General features: G+C 43.0%; 1 protein-coding gene and 1 long non-coding RNA gene across 2 annotated transcripts; one reads left to right on the top strand and one right to left on the bottom strand.

The window, feature by feature from the left end:
* Nucleotides 1–2,819: 2,819 nt before the first annotated feature.
* Nucleotides 2,820–4,428, bottom strand: LOC147976133 (uncharacterized). The gene is made up of 3 exons (XM_087519731.1): nt 3,526–4,428; nt 3,280–3,447; nt 2,820–3,218 (listed from the first exon to the last, which is right to left on the bottom strand). The coding sequence occupies exons 1-3, from the start codon at nt 4,426–4,428 to the stop codon at nt 2,820–2,822; spliced, it is 1,470 nt and encodes a 489-aa protein (XP_087375857.1).
* A 10,990-nt stretch (nt 4,429–15,418) lies between these two features.
* On the top strand, nt 15,419–16,512 carry LOC147976134 (uncharacterized). The gene is made up of 2 exons (XR_015602120.1): nt 15,419–16,082; nt 16,226–16,512. It is a non-coding gene; the product is annotated as an uncharacterized LOC147976134 (long non-coding RNA).
* The last annotated feature ends 6,564 nt before the right edge of the window (nt 16,513–23,076 follow it).

Below are 23,076 nucleotides of genomic sequence, written 5' to 3' on the forward strand. Positions count from 1 at the left end.
AAGCAGGACCTCTGTCCTTTTTTCCACTCCCAAAAATATTTATGTGTTTTCTTTGTCAGGTGGTGGAGATAACTATGGAAAAGCAGATCATATCTGAATCCGGCTTTCCTTTGGTCCGGCTTATGATCATAATCTGAATCTAGCCGTGATCACTTGGGGGCTTCCTGTTCAAACATAGGTCGTATTCAAACCAAAGAGAACATAGCTGTCGATACCCACTTGATCGGCATACTGCCAAACCCACTTGGGGGCTTCTTGATCATATTTGAATCATAGCTTAACCCCTTTGGGTCTGACGTGGATCGTATTCGAATTAGCGTCATTAAACAACTCTTATGGTCACTTGGGGGCTTCCTGTTCAAATATAGGTCGTATTCGAACCAAAGAGAACATAGCTATCGATACCCACTTGATCGGCATCGCCACAGCCACTGGGGGCTAACAGATTGTATCCGAATCTTAGCTCAACCCCTTTGGAACGGTTCACTGATCGTATTCAAATCAGAAACCCTTGAATTTTGTTCATCATATTTTACAAGTATCAACATTGGATATCTTGTGACCCTCTTGAAAATACAATGGAATACATTGCAATCCTCTAGGATTAATACTGGTTACATCAGGTTGTTAAGTACCAGGTGAACTTTTATGTGCCAATTTTCAGGAGTTAAACTTACCCTCAGGGGTTGGCTTATATAAGCCGGAAAAGCAGCTGTAAACATGACAGGGCAATGCAAGACATTTCTGCAAAGGACATAACAGATTCATATAAACTACAAAGTGCATAGTGACGACGGCTTATGCAAGTATTAAGGGGCATAAGCGTGCGCAAAGGCATAGAAAAACTCAAAGTATTTTCTACTCTGTTACAAGACTCCCCGAGTCTGAATGATGCGGCATTGTTTTTCTACAACGACATAAGCAGGTGGCACCTGGCAATCTACTCTTGGGGTTGACTTGAAGCTTCCGGGTTATCCTTCTCCGCCTCTCCGCCGGCTGCTTTGTCCGGGAAGAATGATGAGGCCCAGTCAATGCCACTCAAGGCCTCAAACTCAGCTTCATCATCTATTAAACCGGCTGGGTCGACTTCAGGGGCAGAGGTGTGCTTACGGATTGGAGGGATCAAGCTAACATCATCATAATGCGGCGTGGGGATTCTCCGATTCTCCTTGTCATAACCCGGCTGACACTTGGTGAGGTCAGTGTCGTTTCCAATTTGAGTGGCCACAGGGCGTATATCCCTCACGCAGGTGGTGAAATCCTTTTCATCAAATGGAGTGCCATCCTCCTTTAAACTTGGATACCCAAGAGCAATGTCGGCCGGGTCTAGCTCTGGTAACCAGGCTTTGGCCCGACTCAAAGTGGCTATTGCTCCGGCTCTTGCTTGGGCCCGTCTCAACTCTTGAATCCGCTGAGGAAGTACAGCAAGCCGTTGTAACACATCTTGCAAGAGGTAGGGCACATCATTTGATAAGGCTACAACGGCCAAGGCACGTTGTGACCCGATGTACAGTTGCTCTACTAGAGTATACACCGCCTTCAATTTGATCAGCGTATTCTGCTTGAGGTTTGTGCTCCTGGGGCCTGTATTGGTAAGTATAAGGTAAACCTCAGGTAACAATTGAAGGAATATTTACAATATTTAATGCTTGCTTAAGATAACTTACCAAAGATCGCTGAGACCATCCGAGATATCTGGCGTTGTAAGCCGGTTAGTTCGGCTGTTGCATTTGCCAGCGATGCCTCTACTGTCTCAGCCTGGGTCACTAGTCCGGCCTTTTCGTCAGTCCAAATTTTCTTCTCCGACTCAAAATTTTTCTTTAGCTTCTCTTGTTCAGAGACGCTGAATTCAAATTTGGAGTTAGCCTTTTGAGTTTTAATCTCCTGGGCTACCACGCGGTTCTTCAGGTCAACAATCTCTGATTCAAATTGACTTATGATGGCCTGCATTGCACCGAATAGTAGTCAAGATTACGGTAAATAATATTAAGTCCCAAGCACTTTGCAAGCAAAGATACTTGACACTTGGGGGCTAATGTATACCGAAGCTTTCTAAATTATTAAGCCGGTCCTGGATATTAAGTCCCAAATACTTTGCAAGCAAAGATACTTGGCACTTGGGGGCTAATGTGTATCGCAAGTTAAAGGTATTGTGTTCCATCCGGTTTAAATATTTTTCTTTAAGCCGGGCAAGCAGCTCTAACAATTTTTCTAAGTCTACAGCATATTTATTCATAAGCAATAGACTTGGGGGCTGGTACAGTAAGTATGATTGAAAGTAAGGAAGCATAAGTCATACCTCAGATTTTTGCTGTATTTGCTTCACCGTGTCAATTTCCAGGTCACGGCTGCTTTGCACCTGGTTGATATAGCCCGAGGCGATCTCTCCAATACTCAAATGAGTATAGTCGGTGATATCCATCTTGGCCTTACGGTGTTCTAGCAACTCCTCTTTAGCTGAGCATTTGGCAAGGATGGTGGGCCTGGCCGGCTCAATGAATTGAGCCTTGAGAAATTCCACTTCTGGGTCAGCCGTTTTGACTGGGCTAGGTGCCTCCGGGTTAACAGAACCATCAAGAATATCTTCAGCAGGCGGGTCAGAAGTTGGTGCTGCAATGTCTTGAGTCGGCTCAGGCGGCGGTTGTTGTGTGGAAGAGTCGGGAGCAGCTATACCCTGTTCCGGTTCAGTCACCATAGGGGTTTGGGCCGGTTTATCTTTCTTGGTTTTCTTCCTGGGCTTAACCTGCACGCTGTGGGCAAAGCAGAGAAATAAGTAAAGAAACATGAAGAAAGAAAAACATAAGGTGAATAAATTGATATTACCCAGGGGCAGTCTTAAAAGCCGGCATGTTTGATTGCATGGACTCGCCGGATGAAGGAGAGGTATCTTGGTAATTGGAGTCAGAGGAATTGAGAGGTTGACGGATTAGACCCGCCAAAGGTAAAAAAGGGTATAAATTGGAGATAACCTTAGTCCAACGCTTCCGGGTTGTTTCAGGCAAGCCAGAGGATAGCTCTGCATCCTTGCTGGTCCGGGTCTGCCTCCGGTTTTCAAATTGATATTGCTTCAAAAGAAAGTCAGGATCTTGGTAAGCCAAAGGGTGTGAAAATCTTACTTTCCGGGTTACTCTTCGAATTTTCTGACGCGACCGAAGTTCGGAGTCGGAGGAGATTATAATTACCTCTTCCTCGATGGGTTGGCTATTGCCCGTGTCTTCCTGAAAGAAGGTTAATATCATTAAAGTAGTGATAAAGGAGAAAGGGAAATTAAAAAGTTACCTCTTCCTCATTATCATCAGTATCATCAAGCTGAAACAATTCAGAAGTGCTTGGCTTCCTTTTCCTTGAAGTGGTGGGCTTGGTGGTTTTCCTTTCGGCCCTCTTGGCCGCCCTGGCTGTCTTGGCCGCCTCATGATCATATTGGATTTTCCAGAAGTTATCATTTGCCTATGAAAGTTTATAAAGGGTTATGCGTAAGAATACAGTATAACATAGTAAAAAATAACCCGACGGCTGGAAACTTACTGCAGGGGCCGGGTTCTTCTGGCAAAAAGGTAGTAAGCCGAAAGCGTTACTATTCACTGTGCCCTCTTTCAACAAAGACTGAGTTGTAGCTTCCACTACATCATCTGGTAAGTCGTCGGGACTATGACGCTGAGGGTCATCTTTCTCGCCTGAATAATTACACATTAAGCCGGGGCGGCGGCTTAACGGAATTATTCTCCAAGCAACCCAGACTCGGACCAGGTCAATGCCATCTAAGCCATTCCCTAAAAGAGCTTTAATCTTCTTGATCTTGGGGGTGAGTGGCAGACGTTCAATAGCAGTCAACTTATCCGGCAGCGGGTGAGTAGGTTCAAGGCGCAATGCACGGAAGCCGGGCAGCGGGTTTTCACCAGCCGGAGAAGTATCTTGGCAGTAGAACCATGTCTGGTTCCAGTCCTTTGGATGACTCGGCAATTCAGCATAAGGGAACAGGCAGTCTCTCCGCCTTTGAATCGATATGCCACCAAGCTCCAGACTAGGCCCGTTGGCCCGCTCATTCTGCCGATTCAAATAGAACAATTCCCTGAACAAAACTAGGCTGGGTTCTTCTCCAAGGTAGACCTCACAGAAAACTTGGAAGTTGCAGATATTTGACACGGAATTGGGCCCGATGTCTTGAGGTCTTAAGTCAAAGAAGTGCAGAACATCTCTAAAGAATTTTGAACCAGGAGGAGCAAATCCCTGGCTCATGTGATCGGTAAAAATGATCACCTCCCCTTCCTTGGGTTGAGGTTTCTCTTCAGACGGTTCAGGAGCACGATAAGACATGACATCCTTCTTGGGAAGATTGCCAGACTTTACAAACTCAGACAGTTTGCTCTCTGTAACAATGGATGGGACCCAGTTGCAGGTAACCGGAGGTTTAACAGCTTTGGGTGCCATTGGGTAAATTGAAGCCTACAACAAGATAAAGGAAATTTTTCCGGTTTATTATAACCCGGAGAATAAACATTATTGGGTTATTTAAGATGGCTGCTTAAGAAGGGGCCTAATGACATACAGGTAACTATGTGATAATGTTTAACAGCTGCAAGTATTAAAGATGATTAAGGTTTTCTTAAGTCGCCAGAGGCAAGCGGTGCTGACAACCGGTATTATCTTAAACCGGCTACACGGACTACTATGGCTAAAACAGAGTCAACAGACACAGTTTTTGGCTAAGTGTGGAGCAAACAGGTTTCACAAGTTGCAATTATTATTTTGGATCAAAGGTTGCTCTGGAAAGGAAAAATTTCTAGACCTAAAACAGTACAGGGAAGTTCATATACTCAAGGAGGGCTTCCAAAACAAGGAAATGAGGTCTGTTTTCATACAGAATAAGCACACAACATCCTCCGCGGCAGTTCTATGCGGTTTTTACGATCTGAACAAGGTATTAGAGGTAAGAACTAATGGAGGTTGCGTCGGGCGGCGATGAACATCGACGAACTCAAGACAGTACTAATGCAGATCTGAGAAAGGGGGGGAAAGAGAACTCACCGATGTGGAAGAACTGCGGAGGGTTGCCGTTGTTCTCTGGTCAAAAAAACAAGGTGATGCAGCGGCCTGAGTCGGTGAAGACGAGGTTTCCGACGGTGGCGGCGGCGTAGCTTGAGCGGCAGAAGAGGGAGTGCGAGGAAGAAGACGACCGGAGGAAATGAAAAAGACCTAGGTCGCGCCTATTTATAAGGAGGACCGACTGAGACGGCGCGAGAAACGAGGAGACCAAGACATCATTATCCAGCGGCCCCGACGCCTCGATTTTCGGGAGGGTCAGTAAAGGCAAAGATCCATTGAAGATATGATGAATTAAAATATAAGTTTTATTGAAGATGACGTCACGATGATTTAACCCGAAGCTAGAGGATGACGTCACGGCGGGTTACAATTTTCACGCAAGACAGAAGACTAAAGGCCAGTTCATAAGGTTTTCAAAGATTGACATGAACCCGTTCAAATCAATCTAGGGCCTAATGTTAGGGATATGACTATTTGTGTAAGCCATCCAGGAGAGGCCGGGTTACGCAAATAGAGGTTCACCAGAAGCCCAAGACCAAGGCATGAAGATGGCGGTTCACTAAAAGGCTTAAAGGCCCACAGGCGACTCTGAGGCCCGTAAGGATAAACCGCCATCATGGTATAACTTGTATTGTAAGTTAGAAGTAACTAGTCGCCGAGCCGGACACTGTTTATGAGCCGGCCGAGACTCTGTAGGCCGCAGGGCGTCAACCCGTGTATATAAGGGGACGACCCGCCAGCGGCTTAGGGGGAGAAACAGCGGATCGAGAGCCAGGCATAGCGTATCTCGCTCCCTGGTCATCGAAATATCAAGCAAATCCAACCCAACTAGACGTAGGCCTTCCTTTACCGTAAGGGGTTGAACTAGTATAAACCTCTCATGTCCTTGTCCTGATTAACCCCTTTAAGCTTCCTAGTTGTGATGGCTCCACGACTAAGTCCTTGCAAAAGGACATCTGCCGTGACAATTCCACGACACACGCCCTAACTTGGCTGAGGAAGACAGCTACGGCAGCGGCGGAGTGAAGAAATCTGCGGCCGGTGCGAGTACGACAGTGACGATCAGTCGAGGCAGCGAAGCTGTTCCTCACCGACGATGATGGAAGTAGGAGCGGCGCTAGGTCAGGAAGCTCGAGCGAGGGGAAGTGAGGTCGAGCAAGTTAAATGCAGTCTGAGGAGGTGAGGGGTATATATAGCCGAGGTGAAAACCCGCTCACCCGAGGAAAATGGACGAACGTGCCCCCGACCCTTCTCATTCGTGCAACATGTGTCACCCACGTACAGAGTGGTGGCGATCGTGTGAGATCATGGGTGAATAGATAAGTCTTATCATGGGATGTGGAACGGTTTAGGCGGCAAAAAAACCAAAAATTTAGATAAGGAAGTTTTAATGTTTCGTTCTCAAATTCTTCAGCTGACAAGGACACGGTGAAGGTTTTGAATGGGTTTCAAAATAGAACGCACATGAAGAATTTGTGAATAGACTGGGTTGAGTATAGCATAGAGGGGGAAGGGTGAAGGAAATATGCCCTAGAGGCAATAATAAAGTTATTATTTATTTCCTTGTATCATGATTAATGTTTATTATTCATGCTAGAATTGTATTAACCGGAAACATAATACATGTGTGAATACATAAACAAACAGAGTGTCACTAGTATGCCTCTACTTGACTAGCTCGTTGATCAAAGATGGTTATGTTTCCTAACCATAGACATGAGTTGTTATTTGGTTAACGGGATCACATCATTAGGAGAATGATGTGATTGACTTGACCCATTCCATTAGCTTAGCACTTGATCGTTTAGTTTATTGCTATTGCTTTCTTCATAACTTATATATGTTCCTATGACTATGAGATTATGCAACTCCCGTTTACCGGAGGAACACTTTGTGTGCTACCAAACGTCACAACGTAACTGGGTGATTATAAAGGTGCTCTACAGGTGTCTCCGAAGGTATTTGTTGGGTTGGCGTATTTCGAGATTAGGATTTGTCACTCCGATTGTCGGAGAGGTATCTCTGGGCCCTCTCGGTAATGCACATCACTCAAGCCTTGCAAGCATTGCAACTAATAAGTTAGTTGCGGGATGATGTATTACGGAACGAGTAAAGAGACTTGCCAGTAACGAGATTGAACTAGGTATTGTGATACCGACGATCGAATCTCGGGCAAGTAACATACCGATGACAAAGGGAACAACGTATATTGTTATGCGGTCTGACCGATAAAGATCTTCGTAGAATATGTAGGACCCAATATGAGCATCCAGGTTCCGCTATTGGTTATTGATCGGAAACGTGTCTCGGTCATGTCTACATAGTTCTCGAACCCATAGGGTCCGCACGCTTAAAGTTCGATGACGATCGTAATTAGGGTTTTTGTGTTTTGATGTACCGAAGGTTATTCGGTGTCCCGGATGTGATCACGGACATGACGAGGAGTCTCGAAATGGTCGAGACATAAAGATTGATATATTGGAAGCCTATATTTGGATATCAGAAATGTTCCGGGTGAAATCAGGATTTTATCGGAGTACCGGGGGGTTACCGGAACCCCCCCGGGGGTTATTGGGCCTACATGGGCCCTAAGGGAGAAGAGGAGGGCTGGCCAGGGCTGGCCGCACGCCCCCTCCCCCCCCTAGTCCGAATAGGACAAGGAAGGGGGGTGGCGCCCCCTTTCCTCTTTCTCCCTTCCCCCTTCCTTTTCCAATAAGGCAAGAGGGGGGAGTCCTACTCCCGGTGGGAGTAGGACTCCTCCAGGCGCACCCCTTGGGCCGGCCGCACCTCCCCCTCTTCCTCCTTTATATACGGGGGCAAGGGGGCACCCCATGACACACAAGTTGATCTTCGTGGTCGTTCCTTAGCCGTGTGCGGTGCCCCCTTCCACCATATTCCACCTCGGTCATATCGTAGCGGTGCTTAGGCGAAGCCCTGCGTCGGTAGAACGTCATCATCGTCATCACGCCGTCGTGCTGTCGAAACTCTCCCTCAACACTTTGCTGGATCAGAGCTCGAGGGACGTCACCGAGTTGAACGTGTGCAGAACTCGGAGGTGTCGTACGTTCGGTACTTGGATCGGTCGGATCGAGAAGACGTACGACTACTTACTCTACATTGTGTCAACGCTTCCGTTGCCGGTCTACGAGGGTACGTAGACAACACTCTCCCCTCTTGTTGCTATGCATCACCATGATCTTGCGTGTGCGTAGGAAATTTTTGAAATTACTACGTTCCCCAACAGTGGCATCCGAGCCTAGGTTTTATCCGTTGATGTTATGCACGAGTAGAACACTAGTGAGTTGTGGGCGATATAAGTCATACTGCTTACCAGCATGTCATACTTTGGTTTGGCGGTATTGTTGGATGAAGCGGCCCGGACCGACATTACGCGTACGCTTACGCGAGACTGGTTCTACCGACGTGCTTTGCACACAGGTGGCTGGCGGGTGTTAGTTTCTCCAACTTTAGTTGAACCAAGTGTGGCTATGCCCGGTCCTTGCGAAGGTTAAAACAACACCAACTTGGCAAACTATCGTTGTGGTTTTGATGCGTAGGTAAGAACGGTTCTTGCTAAGCCCATAGTAGCCACGTAAAACTTGCAACAACAAAGTAGAGGATGTCTAACTTGTTTTGCAGGGCATGTTGTGATGTGATATGGTCAAGACATGATGCTAAATTTTATTGTATGAGATGATCATGTTTTGTAACCGAGTTATCGACAACTGGCAGGAGCCATATGGTTGTCGCTTTATTGTATGCAATACAATCGCGCTGTGATGCTTTACTTTATCACTAAGCGGTAGCGATAGTCGTGGAAGCATAAGATTGGCGAGACGACAACGATGCTACGATGGAGATCAAGGTGTCGCGCCGGTGACGATGGTGATCATGATGGTACTTCGGAGATGGAGATCACAAGTACAAGATGATGATGGCCATATCATATCACTTATATTGATTGCATGTGATGTTTATCTTTTATGCATCTTATCTTGCTTTGATTGACGGTAGCATTATAAGATGATCCCTCACTAAATTATCAAAGTATAAGTGTTCTCCCTGAGTATGCACCATTGCGAAAGTTCTTCGTGCTGAGACACCACGTGATGATCGGGTGTGATAGGCTCTACGTTCAAATACAACGGATGCAAAACAGTTGCACACGCGGAATACTCAGGTTAAACTTGACGAGCCTGGCATATAACAGATATGGCCTCGGAACACGGAGACCGAAAGGTCGAGCGTGAATCATATAGTAGATATGATCAACATATTGATGTTCACCGTTGATACTACTCCATCTCACGTGATGATTGGACATGGTTTAGTTGATTTGGATCACGTGATCACTTAGAGGATTAGAGGGATATCTTTCTAAGTGGGTGTTCTTAAGTAATATGATTAATTAAACTTAAATTTATCATGAACTTAGTACCTGATAGTATCTTGCTTGTCTATGTTTGATTGTAGATAGATGGCTCGTGCTGTTCTTCCGTTGAATTTTAATGCATTCCTTGAGAAAGCAAAGTTGAAAGATGATGGTAGCAATTACACGGACTGGGTTCGTAACTTGAGGATTATCCTCATTGCCGCACAGAAGAATTATGTCCTGGAAGCACCACTAAGTGCCAAGCCTGCTGCAGGAGCAACACCAGATGTTATGAACGTCTGGCAGAGCAAAGCTGATGACTACTCAATAGTTCAGTGTGCCATGCTTTACGGCTTAGAACCGGGTCTTCAACGACATTTTGAACGTCATGGAGCATATGAGATGTTCCAGGAGTTGAAGTTAATATTTCAAGCAAATGCCCGGATTGAGAGATATGAAGTCTCCAATAAGTTCTATAGCTGCAAGATGGAGGAGAATAGTTATGTCAGTGAAGATATACTCAAAATGTCTGGGTATCATAATCACTTGACTCAACTAGGGGTTAATCTTCCTGTTGATAGTGTCATTGACAGAGTTCTTCAATCACTGCCACCAAGCTACAAAAGCTTCATGATGAACTATAATATGCAAGGGATGAATAAGACTATTCCTGAGCTCTTCGCGATGTTAAAAGCCGCGGAGGTAGAAATCAAGAAGGAGCATCAAGTGTTGATGGTCAATAAGACCACCAGTTTCAAGAAAAAGGGCAAAGGGAAGAAGAAAGGGAACTTCAAGAAGAACAACAAGCAAGTTGCTGTCACGAGAAGAAACCCAAGTCTGGACCTAAGCCTGAGACTGAGTGCTTCTACTGCAAGCAGACTGGTCACTAGAAGCGGAACTGCCCCAAGTATTTGGCGGATAAGAAGGATGGCAAAGTGACAAAGGTATATGTGATATACATGTTATTGATGTGTACCTTACTAATGCTCGTAGTAGCACCTGGGTATTTGATACTGGTTCTGTTGCTAACATTTGCAACTCGAAACAGGGGCTACGGATTAAGCGAAGATTGGCTAAGGACAAGGTGACGATGCACGTGGGAAATGGTTCCAAAGTCGATGTGATCGCAGTTGGCACGCTACCTCTACATCTACCTTCGGGATTAGTATTAGACCTAAATAATTGTTATTTGGTGCCAGCGTTGAGCATGAACATTATATCTGGATCTTGTTTAATGCGAGACAGTTATTCATTTAAATCAGAGAATGATGGTTGTTCTATTTATATGAGTAATATCTTTTATGGTCATGCACCCTTGAAGAGTGGTCTATTTTTGATGAATCTCGATAGTAGTGATACACATATTCATAATGTTGAAATCATAAGATGCAGAGTTGATAATGATAGTGCAACTTATTTGTGGCACTGCCGTTTAGGTCATATCGGTGTAAAGTGCATGAAGAAACTCCATACTGATGGACTTTTGGAACCACTTGATTATGAATCACTTGGTACTTGCGAACCGTGCCTCATGGGTAAGATGACTAAAACGCCTGTCTCCGGTACTATGCAGAGAGCAACGGATTTGTTAAAAATCATACATACAGATGTATGTGGTCCAATGAATGTTGAGGCTCATGGCGGATATCATTATTTTCTCACCTTCACAGATGATTTAAGCAGATATGGGTATATCCACTTAATAAAACATAAGTCTGAAACATTTAAAAAGTTCAAAGAATTTCAGAGTGAAGTTGAAAATCATCGTAAGAAGAAAATAAAGTTTCTATGATCTGATCGTGGAGGAGAATATTTGAGTTACGAGTTTGGTCTACATTTGAAACAATGCGGAATAGTTTCGCAACTCACGTCACCCGGAACACCACAGCGTAATGGTGTGTCCGGACGTCGTAACCATACTTTATTAGATGTGGTGTGATCTATGATGTCTCTTACTGATTTACCGCTATCGTTTTGGGGTTATGCTTTAGAGACGGATGCATTCATGTTAAATAGGACACCATCAAAATCCGTTGAGACGACGCCTTATGAACTGTGGTTTGGCAAGAAACCAAAGTTGTCGTTTCTAAAAGTTTGGGGTTGCGATGCTTATGTGAAAAAGCTTCAACCTGATAAGCTCGAACCCAAATCGGAGAAATGTGTCTTCATAGGATACCCAAAGGAGACTGTTGGCTACACCTTCTATCACAGATCCGAAGGCAAGACTTTTGTTGCTAAATTCGGAGTTTTTCTAGAGAAGGAGTTTCTCTCGAAAGAAGTGAGTGGGAGAAAAGTAGAGCTTGATGAGGTAACTGTACCTTCTCCCTTATTGGAGAGTGGTACATCACAGAAACTGGTTTCTGTGACACCTACACCAATTAGTGAGGAAGCTAATGATAATGATCATGAAACTTCAGATCAAGTTACTATCGAACCTCGTAGATCAACTAGAGTAAGATCCGCACTAGAGTGGTACGGTAATCCTGTTCTGGAAGTCATGCTACTAGATCATGATGAACCTACGAACTATGAAGAAGCGATGGTGAGCCCAGATTCCACAAAATGGCTAGAAGCCATGAAATCTGAGATGGGATCCATGTATGAGAACAAAGTGTGGACTTTGGTTGACTTGCCCGTTGATCAGCAAGCAATTGAGAATAAATGGATCTTCAAGAAGAAGACTGACGCTGACGGTAATGTTACGTCTACAAAGCTCGACTTGTTGTGAAAGGTTTTCGACAAGTTCAAGGGATTGACTACGATGAGACCTTCTCACCCGTAGCGATGCTTAAGTCTGTCCGAATCATGTTAGCAATTGCCGCATTTTATGATTATGAAATTTGGCAAATGGATGTCAAAACTGCATTCCTGAATGGATTTCTGGAAGAAGAGTTGTATATGATGCAACCAGAAGGTTTTGTCGATCCAAAGGGAGCTAACAAAGTGTGCAAGCTCCAGCGATCCATTTATGGACTGGTGCAAGCCTCTCGGAGTTGGAATAAATGCTTTGATAGTGTGATCAAAGCATTTGGTTTCATACAGACTTTGGAGAAGCCTGTATTTACAAGAAAGTGAGTGGGAGCTCTGTAGCATTTCTGATATTATATGTGGATGACATATTATTGATTGGAAATAATATAGAATTTCTGGATAGCATAAAGGGATACTTGAATAAGAGTTTTTCAATGAAAGACCTCGGTGAAGCTGCTTACATATTGGGCATTAAGATCTATAGACATAGATCAAGACGCTTAATTGGACTTTCACAAAGCACATACCTTGACAAAGTTTTGAAGAAGTTCAAAATGGATCAAGCAAAGAAAGGGTTCTTGCCTGTGTTACAAGGTGTGAAGTTGAGTAAGACTTAATGTCCGACCAATGCAGAAGATAGAGAGAAAATGAAAGATGTTCCCTATGCTTCAGCCATAGGCTCTATCATGTATGCAATGCTACGTACCAGACCTGATGTGTGCCTTGCTATAAGTCTAGCAGGGAGGTACCAAAGTAATCCAGGAGTGGATCACTGGACAGCGGTCAAGAACATCCTGAAGTACCTGAAAAGAACTAAGGATATGTTTCTCGTATATGGAGGTGACAAAGAGCTCATCGTAAATGGTTACGTTGATGCAAGCTTTGACACTGATCTGGACAATTCTAAATCGCAAATCGGATATGTGTTTACATTAAACGGTGCAGCTGTCAGTTGGTGCAGTTCTAAACAAAGCGTCGTGGCGGGATCTACATGTGAAGCGGAGAATATAGCTGCTTCGGAAGCAGCAAATGAAGGAGTCTGGATGGAGGGGTTCATATCCGATCTAGGTGTCATACCTAGTGCATCGGGTCCAATAAAAATCTTTTGTGACAATACGGGTGAAATTACCTTGGCAAAGGAATCCAGATTTCACAAGAGAACCAAGCACATCAAGAGACGCTTCAATTCCATTCGGGATTTAGTCCAAGTGGGAGACATAGAAATTTGCAAGATACATACGGATCTGAATGTTGCAGACCCGCTAACTAAGCCTCTTCCACGAGCAAAACATGATCAGCACCAAGGCTCCATGGGTGTTAGAATCATTACTGTGTAATCTAGATTATTGACTCTAGTGCAAGTGGGAGACTAAAGGAAATATTCCCTAGAGGCAATAATAAAGTTATTATCTATTTCCTTGTATCATGATTAATGTTTATTATTCATGCTAGAATTGTATTAACCAGAAACATAATACATGTGTGAATACATAGACAAACAGAGTGTCACTAGTATGCCTCTACTTGACTAGCTCGTTGATCAAAGATGGTTATGTTTCCTAACCATAGACATGAGTTGTTATTTGGTTAATGGGATCACATCATTAGGAGAATGATGTGATTGACTTGACCCATTCCATTAGCTTAGCACTTGATCGTTTAGTTTGTTGCTATTGCTTTCTTCATAACTTATATATGTTCCTATGATTATTAGATTATGCAACTCCCGTTTACCGGAGGAACACTTTGTGTGCTACCAAACATCACAACGTAACTGGGTGATTATAAAGGTGCTCTACAGGTGTCTCCGAAGGTATTTGTTGGGTTGGCGTATTTCGAGATTAGGATTTGTCACTCCGATTGTCGGAGAGGTATCTCTGGGCCCTCTCGATAATGCACATCACTCAAGCCTTGCAAGCATTGCAACTAATAAGTTAGTTGCGGGATGATGTATTACGGAACGAGTAAAGAGACTTGCCGGTAACGAGATTGAACTAGGTATTGAGATACCGACGATCGAATCTCGGGCAAGTAACATACCGATGACAAAGGGAACAACGTATATTGTTATGCGGTCTGACCGATAAAGATCTTCGTAGAATATGTAGGACCCAATATGAGCATCCAGGTTCCGCTATTGGTCGGAGACGTGTCTCGGTCATGTCTACATAGTTCTCGAACCCGTAGGGTCCGCACGCTTAATGTTCGGTGACGATCGTAATTAGGGTTTTTGTGTTTTGATGTACCGAAGGTTGTTTGGTGTCCCGGATGTGATCACGGGCATGACGAGGAGTCTCGGAATGGTCGAGACATAAAGATTGATATATTGGAAGCCTATATTTGGATATCGGAAACATTCCAGGTGAAATCGGGATTTTTACCGGAGTACCGGGGGGTTACCGGAACCCCCCCCCCCCGGCCTACATGGGCCCTAAGGGAGAAGAGGAGGGCCGGCTAGGGCAGGCCGCGCGCCCCCTCCCCCTACTCCGAATAGGACAAGGAAGGGGGGGTGCCCCCTTTCCTCTTTGTCCCTTCCCCCTTCTTTTTCCAACAAGGCAAGAGGGGGAGTCCTACTCCTGGTGAGAGTAGGACTCCTCCAGGCGCACCCCTTGGGCCGGCCGCACCTCCCCCTCTCCCTCCTTTATATACGGGGGCAAGGGGGCACCACATGACACACAAGTTGATCTTCGTGATCGTTTCTTAGCTGTGTGCGGTGCCCCCCTTCCACCATATTCCACCTCGGTCATATCGTAGCGGTGCTTAGGCGAAGCCCTGCGTCGGTAGAACATCATCACCGTCATCACGCCGTCGTGTTGTAGAAACTCTCCCTCAACACTTTGCTGGATCGGAGCTCGAGGGACGTCACCGAGTTGAACGTGTGCAGAACTCGGAGGTGCCGTACGTTCGGTACTTGGATCGGTCGGATCGGGAAGACGTACGACTACTTCCTCTACGTTGTGTCAACGCTTCCGTTGCCGGTCTACGAGGGTACGTAGACAACACTCTCCCCTCTCATTGCTATGCATCACCATGATCTTGCGTGTGCATAGGAAATTTTTGAAATTACCACGTTCCCCAACAAAGGGTCCAATCACATTCACTTAGCATAAAAGGCAATTTGAAGAAATAGCAATAAATGAATGCTGTAGAGGATATAAACTCATATATATATATATATTCTGATCACAGGATCATAATACTTATTCTGATCATGATCAGCCCTATAAGGGCCCGCGGAGCCCCTCCCGAACCCGTGGAGAAAAAAGGAAAAGAAACCCACCCATGCCTCCTCTGCCACGATTCCTCTTGCGCCTCCCCTTCTCGTGCCCCGGGAACCAGCCGCCTCGCCGCCATCGGTCCCAAATCCGGTCGCCGCGCCGCTCCCTCCCCGGGATCCGGCAGCTGTGCCGCCACCGTCCCCGGATTCGGCCGCTGCGCCACCCCCGTCCCCAAATACAACAACTGTTCCACCTCCGCCCCGGGATCCGATCCCGTCACTGCCTGCCGCCACCATGCAACGGCCGTACCGCCGTTTCTCGGACACGGCCGCGCCGCCTGCCTGTGGTGCGTCGTCGTGCCTCCCCTGGCCTCGCCTAGCTCCTCCTCCCGGCGACGACCTCGTGCCGTGTGTGCTCCCTACTTCGCCCCGGCCACGATCGCCTCCCTGGTTTCTCTTTCCGCAGTCGTGCCACCCGCCACCACCGACGGCACGCCTGGCAGTGCACCGCCGTGGCCAACCACCAACCTCCTCTCGACCCCCAACTGCTTCACCCATTGCCATGTTGAACTTCTCGTGGAGGCCGCTTTGAACTTCTCCCTCGACTGAAGCACCATGTGAGACACTGTTGAGCTCTCTCGTTCTTCCTGCAAAACAAGGCCAGGTTCAGTTTTGGTGGCTTGACGCTGCATGCTCTCGGTACTACTTGAACTGCTTAATGCATCTATGACACCTTCTCATCCTGTAGTCCTCAATCAATGGATACAACATGGCTATAATGTTCCTGCTATTCAAATTACTCTAAATTTTTATGGTTGACACTTCAAATTTTGCACTTCCAGGTGGCATTCAAAAGATCAGCTCGGCGCCATGCAGGACGCTAAAGAGTTGTCGTGGTGACCATGCTGAAGTGAGGTCAAGGCGCTGGAGTCCGGTGGCACTACTGCTTGCTGTGTGTTCTTTCTTGTTGAGGTGGAGCAGCTGCAGTGTGATGGTGTACATGCTCATCACCCTCCTAGAGTCCGGCTATGATGTTGGCTTTCTCTTGTTGTTGTTTGTCTAACCGTGAGAGAGAGCATGTATTTTCCCTTCTTGAATACTTACTACTCTGAATAAATGGATTCCGTCAGTAGGTTGGTGTTGTACTAATAATGCAAGATAATTAACAGTCCGACGGCACTGCTGCATTTTTCTGTGCACTACAGCCAAATCCGTTCTAAAGGCCAAACTACTGATGTTTGGTTTTGATTTTATTTTACAAACTAAGTTGCTAGCAGTAGTAGATCTTGGGATTTGGGCACACAAGGAAGAAGACGAAAAGAAAAATGGTGAGTTGGAGCTTGAATGTTCGTTGCTCAGAAGGATAAGATCCATTTTGGTTTTAGCTAGAGAACTCCTAGTGGGGTAAAAAAGCAGCTTAATGGTTTGCTTTGTTTAATGGTCTGCTTCACAGACTAAATTCTTCATTGTTTCTTTTTGTATGAGCATCAGACTTGATTTAAATGTGAGGCGTTTCGCTGACAGTAATTTTGCCAGTTCAATAATATATGTACAAGTTGACCTCCTAGCGATATATATCCATAGGAATTTTGTTCTCCGTTTTGTTTATTGGTGCATGCGAGATGTTTTTCATGTTTTGAACATATTGGTTCGCGAGAAGTTCATGTACGACTACCGAAGGAGTTCAAAAATCACTCACCACGAAGAGAAGAGGTGAGCAACGCACTGGCCATTCAACTTCGCCACCTCAGGCCGTGCAACTCCGCCCATGTGAGCAAAGGGGGACTAGTCTCTTCTTAACTGTTTATTATGCACTTGTACGATGCATTTTGTCTCAGTTTTTAGGTGAATTTTTTGCTTCACTTACATTGTGTTCAACAGGGTACAAAAAGTTTGCCTACAAACTGTTCTTGTATGTCTGTAAGAGCTGTTGTTGTGCTACTACCATGAGAAAATGGAGCTTTTTTAGAGTTGTTTTTATCTAAGTACATGTGAAGACTTCATCATGTAAAAATAGAGCTTTTTTCATAGTGAAAAGTGGTATTTTTGGTGTAATTTTGTTGTTGCTCTAATCGCATGTATGCGAATTCGCAAACATGTGCATAATTGACCAGCTACTTTTTGAGATAAAACTAGTAGGTAACGAGTGGTAAAAAGAACACGTAATTTGCAAAAAATATAAACTTGGGGCTAGAGGGACACGGGTTGAAAAATTTCTCCTCGCCTCTATAGTGTCCTTCTCAAGCACTATGTGCCCAGGATGGAAATTCTCAAGCACAATGTGCCTAGGGTTGTGTCTGTGTGCTCTTGTTCTAGTGTGTGTTGTACAATGAGGAAGTTCAGCCTTATCCTCGTGAAGGTTCAGTGTGTGTGCCAGTTGTAGGAATTCACAAATTTTAAAAAAGATATACTTCGGTTGTGTGTGTTGTGTGTGTGTGGGCGGTACTAAATATGTTCTCTGTGTGAGAAGTTCATAGTTTCTATCGTTGATAGTTCAAAAACCGTTTTCAAAAAACAACACACCTTGTGGGTCCAAAAAAAGAGAGTTGAACATACGAAAACTATTAGTTGACGACTGAACCTTGCGAATCCAAGGTTGTAGAAAAATGTTCCATTCCAAAACATCATGTAACTAAAGCGAAAAGCAACAAAAATATGAGAAAAGGCAAAATATGTACACTTATTTAAAAAATAGAACTTCAAATTAAAATAGCGGAGTAGTTTGATTGTTTATTACAAAACTAGGATTTTCCCCTTTACTAGAAATAAACCAAGAAGTCCAAAATATAAAAAGCAGATCAGTTCAAAAATTATACAAAAAATGATATTTTCCCCATTTCTAGAAAAAAACTAGAGGTTCAAATTTAAATTACGGAGAAGTTCAATGTTTCTTAAAAACCTAAGAAGGTCAAATAGAAAAAAATAAAGTAGTTCCAAAGTTTGTAAAAATAGTTTGTCCCTTGTTTCTATAAAAAAAAAGTAGAAGTTCAAATTTAAATAACAGAGCGGTTCAATGTTTATTACAAAACTAAGAAGTCCAAATTACAAAAATAGAGCAGTTCAATATTTAAAACAAACTCAGGTTTTCCTTGTTAGTAAAGAAATAAAAACAAGAAGTTTAAATTAAAGTAACGGAGTAGTTCAATGTATACTAAAAACTAAAATTATTTTTGTTCGTAGAAAATAAAAGTATGAAGTTCAATTATTATTTGTAAAAATGTTTGATGCTTATTTAAAAACCATATTTTTCCCTACAGAATAAAATTAAGAAGTTCAAATTAAAATAAAAGAGAAGTTCAAAGTTTATAAAAAATTATAATAAGAGAGCATTTAATTTCTGTTGTTAAACCGAGAAGTTCTAATTATACTAACAAAGGAGTTCAATTGTAATAAAAAAATTGGATTTTTTTGTTTCTAGAATGGCAAAAAATGACGTTCGGCCTTCAATTGCGTGTAATTCAACGTATACACAAAAATGTGACGGATAATCATAGTGAAAACAATGAGAAGTTCAAGTACTGCAAGGAATGCATTTCATGTGAGTATAAAAGTATAGAAAATTAAAAAGTTAAAAGGTTTGTTGAAAGAAGTTCAAGTGCTCTGTCTAGGGAAGTTCAAAAATTCTTGCGAGAGAGGTTCACCTTATATTTCCATGTTCAAAAATACAAAAAGAATTTGTTTTTTTGTGTTTTAAAATAATTCTCTCAATCCACAAAGAAGTTCAGTTATTATTTGGGAGCAATTTGATTTCAAAAATAATAATAATAAATTCAAATATAAAAATGGAAAAAGTTCATGTAGTACATGGTGTGTGTTTAATATGAGAAAAATCAATAAAAGGCAAGATCCAAATTTTTTGTTGCTATAACTTCAAGTCCTCGGTCGGGGAAAAACTAAAAAATTATTGTGAGAGAGGTTTGTACAAAAGAAATTTCATTTGTGTAACACTGACGAATGGATGAGAAATTATAAACGAAAATATGTCACAGAAGTTCAACGTGAAAACAGCAGGAAGTTCGACTACTATAATGAATGAATTTGAGATGAAAAACTTTTAAAATTGTCGCGAGTATGAAAAAACGATTAACACGGGAAAGTTGCGTGTTTACATCAGCTTTCCACCGGTATATTATTTGCTCAATTCCGATGAGTGTTCCGGTGAGTGGATGGAGATCTACGGGCAAAAAAAGCATGTGAAAAACAGAGTGAAGTTCAAGTAGACATGCCGAGAAGTTCAGGTTCTTCACGCAGTGCATTTTCGAAGAATCTGTTTCGCTATAAAGGCAGAACGAATGATCTTGCCATTTTCGAAATTACTTGAAAACGGCTAGGAATCATAGAAAACCATCAACATGAAAAAGTTTCGCATTTTCCTTAATTTTTCAATGGTATATTATTTGCCCCATTCCGATAATTTTTTTACAAATTACGGCGAAAATATGTTTTTAGCCATTTTTAAAAATTGACTTAAAACAGTAAGGAATTGGGAGAAACAATATATACCAAAAAGTTTCGCATTTCCCCAAGCTTTCCAACGCCATATCTTTTGCTACATTCGGGCGTACGGTTAAAAATTAGCTTGAAAATACGAACTCGGTGCAACTTGGACCATTTTATAAATCACTTTTAAACCGTTCAAAATTAGAAAAAAAAACTTTCTACATGAAAAAGTAGCGCATTTACATAAGCTTTCCAATGCCATATCATTTGCCTCAATTGGATTAGCTGTTTAGAAATGATATCGAAAATACGAACTCGGCTGTTCGGTTTGCGAAATTTTACGATTTTCTAAATTACTCTTTAACTGTAGAGAATTAGAGAAAACTTTCAATATGTGGAAGGAGCAGTTTTGCAGCAGATTTCCAACGCCATATTATTTGCCTCATTCCGATAAACAGTTTTAAAATGCGATTAAAATACGATTCACATTTTTTGTATGAAGAAAAAATGGTTCTCAAAACTGCTATTAAACCGCTTACATGTTGCCAAAAATTTAACTTGGGTCATGATACTGGTGTCCATAGCTTTCCAATGGTATATCGCAAGCACCATTTGTGCAATTTTGGCGGAAGTTCAACCTAGCACTGGGAGATGTTCTGTAGCGACCAGACCTCAAACGGTCCAATCTCTATGCTCAGGTGTCATCCCTGGATCAGTAATGCTGACACCACACAGTACTTGAAGGATTTATAACAGAGTAGCAATCACACACCTATTACATCGAGTGTCTCAAAAGAGAACTTATTACAATAAATATGGCTTAAGGCCATCCAATAACGATAACAGCGGAAGGCTTGGAAGATAAGTGAGTCCATCAACTCCAACGGCATCACTGAGTATAGAACCATGACCTAAAAACTTCTTAATCGTCGTCTGAAAAGTCTGCTAGTCTACAACTGTAAGAGTTCGACGGATGACCGAAATTAAGTTGTGCGAACTCTTATAGTGGTAGACTAGCAGATGTAGGGGAAAGTAGGTGTAACGGTCTACCCGATCGTAAGGTGCTAGCGCTTCTGAAAGACTATGTCTCGGTCATCCGTCTTCTCAAACACCATGTAGTGCGAGAAACCAAACGGAGGAGATCGAGTCTTGTGGGGAAAAGTGCGCAAACCTCTGCAGAGTGTATAAACTAATCATGATTAGTCGTGTCCCTGGTTATGGACATCTTGAGTATCTAGTACCAAGATTATCATGTGAATCTCAACATGTTACTCTAAAATTAAAATTTTGTTGGGTTTTGTTTAATGATGATGCTTAATTAGGATTGAGAATGCTGTCAACCATTCTCAATGTTTAACAACTACCATGATAGTTAAATAAAATTTATTCCTTTGCAGTAGGGAAAAATTGGCTTTACGCAAAACTATAACCATAGAGCTTTCCACCAGCCAAATATGCATATAGAATAGCCTGTTTCATTACCTTACTCTCTATGTGTTATTTTGCCAGCATATTCCATGTGCTGACCCGTTTCGGGCTGCAACATTAATGTTGCGGACTTTTCAGACGACGATTAAGGAGTTTTTAGGTCGTGGTTCTATACTCAGTGATGTCGTTGGAGTTGATGGACTCACTTATCTTCCAAGCCTTCCGCTGTTATCGTTATTAGATGGTCTTAAGCCATATTTATTGTAATAAGTTCTCTTTTGAGACACTCGATGTAATAGGTGTGTGATTGCTACTCTGTTATAAATCCTTCAAGTACTGTGTGGTGTCAGCATTACTGATCCAGGGATGAGTCCTGAGCACAGAGATTGGACCGTTTGAGGTCTGGTCTCTACAAGTTCAAGTCGAACAACTCAGGCAGTAAAATTGCAAAAAACGTAATTTCATCATGACCCGAGAGCAAAATCCACCAAAGAGCGAGATTTCTATTTAAAACAGGCATTTAGTTGTTAAAAATGTTTCTAGATTACACTAACATCATATAGAACATGACTAACCAGAATAATTCGCGGGGAAAGCCACGGTTGCGAAGATAGCCCGAAGGTCGGGTTCGTACAGAGGGAAGTTCAGATGCGTTACTCAGGCAATTCAGGTTGTGATCAGAATATTATTCTGATCCCGTGATCAAAATAGTGGAAGACATATATATAGCCAATGAATAAAAACGACGGAAGTAGTGAAGATAATGCACAGTTGAAGAAATCGAACAACTGAGGAAATTCAAAATGAAGAAATACTCAAATTGAAGATTTTCAACTTTTGTTGGTGGCGTGACCCACCGTATAAGAATGATGATTTCAGACGCCGCATACAATTGTCATAGGGCTCTGAGAATCAAATTCTTCGCTAATTTCTTCACACTTACACTACTAGGGAAAAGGCTAGCAGCAGTGCGGGTTTTGTGCTCACTAGTAGCGCGGGTAGGCGCGCTACTAATAAGGTGCTACAGCTATTGCTTAGCAGTAACGCGTGCCCGCACGCTACTGCTAGGGCAAATAGCTGCAGCGTTTGTTCACTCCCGCGCTACTGCTAATGTAACTACTGGCAGCGTGTTTTCTCGCCATCGCTACTAGTATTCTTTTTTATTTTTTTATTTTTAGTGTATTTATGCGCCATAGGACAAATATTGGTACAATACCAGTTATGAGGTTTACATCATTATGTCCATAACAGTGTCAAATGAAGGTGGATTAGGTTCAAGTGGAGGCAATATGTGGTGCATGTCAAAAGTATACTACTAATCCAAATTTGATCTAGTTTGGACTAGTAGTACTTTCGATGTGCACCACATGTTGCCTCCACTTGAATCTAATCTGCCAGCACAAGCTATTTAATCATCATCATAGTCATTACCACCAACAGTATTTATTTAATCACCACTAACACTAGCTAATAATAATCATCATAGTCATTACCACCAACACTAGCTATTTTATCATCATAGTAATAGTGTAGCACATCATCATCCTCAAACTCATTTCTAGCTAGCTAATCACTCCTACTGCTCTCTCTTAGGTAAAATAACATAAAACATGTGTAGCTCTCCTCCTTGATCAAGTTGGAGCATACAGATGAACCTGTCTCCTAATCGTGGGTAGCGCATCTGTTTGCTGCCCCCTAGTACTTCTCTGCACTTCTCCATCACACATTTGGTCCAGTCGTGCACTATTAAGCATCCGTCGCTAATCTTGAATGCACTAAAGTAATCTGTAGGATATCTTGGCCGTAAGCTAATAATACTCATGGT

Source organism: Triticum urartu, chromosome 4A, assembly GCF_056163025.1.
Source record: "Triticum urartu cultivar PI428250 chromosome 4A, HENAU_Tu73, whole genome shotgun sequence".
NCBI lineage: Eukaryota > Viridiplantae > Streptophyta > Magnoliopsida > Poales > Poaceae > Triticum > Triticum urartu.